We start from the raw sequence: 4,604 nt of genomic DNA on the forward strand, positions 1-4,604 counted from the left end.
CAGAAAAACCTGGAAAGATTTCCATGAATGGATGCAAAATGAAATGAGTAGAACCAAGAAAACATTGTACACAGCAAAAGCAATATTGTAAGATGATCAGCTGTGAAGGACTTAGCTATTCTCAGTCATTATAATGATCCAAGACAACCCTGAAGGTTATGTTGTAAAAAGTTATCCATCCCCAGAAAAAGAACTGATGTTGTCAGAGTATAGATAAAAGCATATTTTTTGCTTTTTATTTTTCTTTTCTTTTTTGAGGGAACTATGTTTTTCTTTTACAACATAACTAATAATGCATATCAAATTGCTTGACTTCTCGTTGAGGGGAGTGGGGAGGAAAGGAGATAATTTGAAACTTAAAAATTTTAAAATAAATGCTCAAAATTGTTTTGACATGTAATCAGGAAAAATAAAATACCAAATAAATATGGGGTGGGGGGGAAGAATCCCTGCTCTAGGAGCAGAAGACAAGAGATATGGGAGGACAACTCCTTTAGCCCTGAGATTGTCAGCTCTATCCTATGCTCTTATCCTTCCATCTACAAAGTCAAATCTTTGCACTCCCTAATTCCCCAAATCTCTGGTCCCATTTCTTCTGTCACTATACTCCTCAGGCTATAAGCCAGGAGATTTGCATTCTAGTACCTTAGGCAAATCACTTCTTCCCTGGAATTCAATGTCTTCACAGGTTACAAGGGTGCAAAGTGCATTTATAGTCTAAAAAATACCAAATAGTTTTGGCTAAATCTCTGTAGGAGATGCCTTATCCCAATCTGACTATTAATATTTATTAAATTCCTACTATTCACAAAATCCAAGAACCAGAGATATTAGGATTCAGAGAGTGATATTGGATCTTGGGAAAGTCAGTGAAGGTTTTACAAAAGAGATTGTGCTTAGAGCGTTCCTTGAAGGAAGAGAAGAATTCTAAAAATTGAAGTTAAGGAAGTCAATTCTGACTAGGGGGAAGAGCCTGCATGATTACACAGAAGATGGTGAGCCAATACTAAATTTGGGGAAGAGCATGAAGCTCAATTTGACTATAGCTTAGGATGCATTCAGGAAATAAGATGAAGTAAACCTAGAAATTTAGACTGAAACAATTGTTGACAGTCTCCTAATCAGCATCAGTTGTTAGGGAATTCACCCTACTGAATTACAGTACCCTAAAAATCCAGGATCATCAGTATTCTTCAGGAGGAGGTGGATATAGCCAATAGGCTCCAAAGAATGTCTCATCAGCATTGAGTGAAGGCTTTAGGGGATATGTGAGGTTGACATAGAGGATATCCTGGTAGCTAAGGTTCTCCTGGAGACTGGCACTCAGTGAGCATCTGTCCTGAAAATGTCTTCGAAGGAGGCTGGAATGGCGTCCCTGGGCAGAAAGGACGCCAATAGTCAAGAGTTGTTCAGGCTCAGGATTCAGAGCTCTGAAATCAGGCTCAGGGTTCAGGGGTCTGAACAGAGTACATTGACTCAGAGTCACTTGGACATAGATACTATAAATGCCATTTCTCTGGACCTGTAAGGAACCCTGGACCAAAGTGAAGTCATAAATGAAGGAGCGACCTAGGGATGGACCTCCTTGCCATTGCAGGGTGTTGTCCTGACGAGAACCTAGGAGAGAAAAGGAAGGATCAGGACTTGAATTGAATGAGGTTGCCTATGAGTTCAACTCATAGGCAACCTCATTCAACTCATTTACCACTCCTCTCAAGTTCCCTGGCAGGGTTCCTCACTACTCAGAGAAAATAATATCTTCTACTATATTAATAACCAATTATTAAATGGAGATCCAAGCTTTTCTCTTCACTATATCCTTATTAAGGTTAAGTAAGTTTTTTTATTCTTTTTTTAGGTTTTTGCAAGGCAAATGGAGTTAAGTGGCTTGCCCAAGGCCACACAGCTAGGTAATTATTAGGTGTCTGAGACATTTGAACCCAAGTACTCCTGACTCCAAGGCCAAGGTGCTTTATCCACTACGCCACCAAGCCACCCCAGCTCAGTACTTTTTAAAGTGAATGACAAAATTAGTCTTAGCCTTCAAGACATGTGCTCTTCAATCTTGGGCAGGATCCCACCCAATTAGAAGACCTAAATTCTGTTTTTAGAGTATAAATAGAATCTAGTCTTTACAAGTTCTTACCCTGGGGAAGGAGTTGCTATCCTTACACTCTCTCCATTGGGTAGGGTGACCCAACTCATAAGGGAGAAAACCAACCAGAGTAGTCTAGGTAGAAACAGATTCCTCTGTTCAGTTTGCTGGAAGTACCTGTGTCTCATGATCAAAATCATATTTTCAGAAGGAGGAGCTGAAGACTTAGACAACCTCCTCATTGAATGTCCACCAATCAGGGTTGATTTTTCACTTATCAAGGAAATTCCCTTTCAGAAGAGTTATTTAAAGTTCTCAGGATCCCCACTGGGCATCTTTAGTTATCTAGAGAAACCATTGACTGTTTGCCAGCTAGCCAAATTAATAAATTGATTATTAATTACCCAGAAACTCTGGTTCTTTGGGGAGGGGAGGTATTCATCACAACACAAAAGGGGGTAAATGGAAAGAAACACAAGTAAACCCTAATACATACAAATCTATACACAGATAAACATATAGATATACACAAAGAGATGGATAAACATAGAGGACAGAGACCAGACAGACACTAATTGTTACCTGTGGAGTTGAGCAAGAGATGGGCTGTGTGAATTGCTTTCTTAATTTCTCCCTGTAAGGAAGAGGACAGCACAGAATGAGATGGAACCAACTCTGACACTCTCCAGAAACTTCACAGTCAAAGTAGCCCCCAAAAAAACACTTATCCCTAAGTTCTGTCATACCTATTTTTCTATTCTCTCTCTCTCTCTCTCTCTCTCTCTCTCTCTCACACACACACACACACACACACACACACACACACACACTCACACTCACACACATATTCTCCCTTGACCCCAGCCCCTGCTTAAGGTTTCTTCTTTTCCCTAGAATCTGAATTTTTTAAAAAATGTTCTTTTGCTTCAGTAAAGATTCATGAAAAGCTTCTGGAAGAACTTCTTAGTTTCCTGGAAAGGGGAAAGATAGACCATGAAGGGAAGTTCTGGGAACAAACCAGGAGGCACTGGCCCAGAGATAAGGGATCTGATGTACTGACTGTCCCAAGGTCCCTTCCAGATCAAAGAAACTGGTAACCCCCTCAACTTACTCTGTGAAGCTCCCCTGATGTCATCTGTGTCATTACCTGGGGAAGACCCACTGAAATCATTCTCACCCTGTCTACCTTCAATCACCTCCACCAGGATCCCCCCGACTCTCTTTGGGGGTTTCAATGGGCCCAGGCACACATCTGAGTGGTCCCACAAATAATCTCCTCCTCCCACCACATATGCACATATGTGTGTGCATACACACACACACACACACACACACACAACACACAGAGCAGAACTTAAATCCAGACTGCCTTCTCTCCTCCTTGTCTCTCATCTCTTTTCTGTGATTCTCTCCCTGGTTCCCCATCTCTCACCCTGTCCTATTATATCCCATGCCTCTATTTCTCACTTACCCTGGCTCCCCATATCTCTTCTCCATCGCCATCACCTCTCATACCACACTTCTCTTTGTCTCTCCCTAGCTCTCCCCTGTAGCTTCTCTGTGTCTCCCTGAGATCTCCCCGCCTCCTTATCTTTATTTCTACCTTGATAATCTTCCTGTATCTCTTCCCTGCGGTGTCTCTTCGTTCCCTCTTCTCTATATCCAGACCCCACCTGAGATCAGAAATCAAGAACACTTAGAAGCACTCACCTCACAGTGGACCTTGCTAAGAGGTCTGCAGAAAAAGTAACAGACCAGAGAGGACACCAGGAAACCAGCAAGCAGCCCGCTGACAAAGCCAACCAGGGAACAACGAAAGTAGATCCTTAGCTTCTTCCTGCCCTCCCCAGGTGCCATGGTTCTGCTCTCTTTAGGGGGTCAGGGCAGCTGGGGGACAAATGCACCGGAGGGAAATAGAAACCTTGGAGGCAGATGGATAAGGAGATGCACAGAAAGAGAAAAGAAAAGGAAGAGAAGGGAAGGGAAGAGAGAATGCAGAGAGAAAGAAAACAGAGACCAGAGAGAGGGAGGAAGGGAGGAACTGAGGGAGGGAGGGAGGGAGTGAAGGTGGGAGGGAGGGCTACCAGTGTGTGGGTGATTCTATAGGCAGGCTGAGGACAGCAGGAGGAAATCCAGAGGTCAAAGCCTCCAAAACCTTTCCCCTCCCCTGTCTCCTCCTTCTGTACTCCTTTTTCACATGTGAAATAGCCTGGGACTTTTTGTAAGGGGGAGGGAGATAAAATTTTCCAGGGCTCAAACCAGGAAACTTTGTGTATGTGGAAATGTCCCTCCCCAACTCAGGAGTTACCTTCTGTTCTTGACAAGGATTTTCTCAACCCAGGTACTCTTTCCCAAGCACCCACTCCCCCAACTGGACATCACAACTCAGGAATCTGTTACCCCCCCTCCCAAAGGATCTCATCATTCAGAGACACAAACATGGGTGGAGCTCCTAAAAGGACAGGCCCCTGATAAGGATTATTTACTGGTGAAAAATGAGTCCTAGTTC

General features: G+C 43.1%; 1 protein-coding gene across 1 annotated transcript; it reads right to left on the bottom strand.

The window, feature by feature from the left end:
* Positions 1 to 261: 261 nt before the first annotated feature.
* On the bottom strand, positions 262 to 4,079 carry CD70 (CD70 molecule). Its single transcript, XM_074199896.1, has 3 exons — positions 3,806 to 4,079; positions 2,678 to 2,729; positions 262 to 1,617 (listed from the first exon to the last, which is right to left on the bottom strand). The coding sequence occupies exons 1-3, from the start codon at positions 3,950 to 3,952 to the stop codon at positions 1,184 to 1,186; spliced, it is 633 nt and encodes a 210-aa protein (XP_074055997.1). The 5' UTR covers positions 3,953 to 4,079; the 3' UTR covers positions 262 to 1,183.
* Positions 4,080 to 4,604: the final 525 nt, after the last annotated feature.

This window comes from Macrotis lagotis, chromosome X, assembly GCF_037893015.1.
Source record: "Macrotis lagotis isolate mMagLag1 chromosome X, bilby.v1.9.chrom.fasta, whole genome shotgun sequence".
Classification (NCBI taxonomy): Eukaryota; Metazoa; Chordata; class Mammalia; order Peramelemorphia; family Peramelidae; genus Macrotis; species Macrotis lagotis.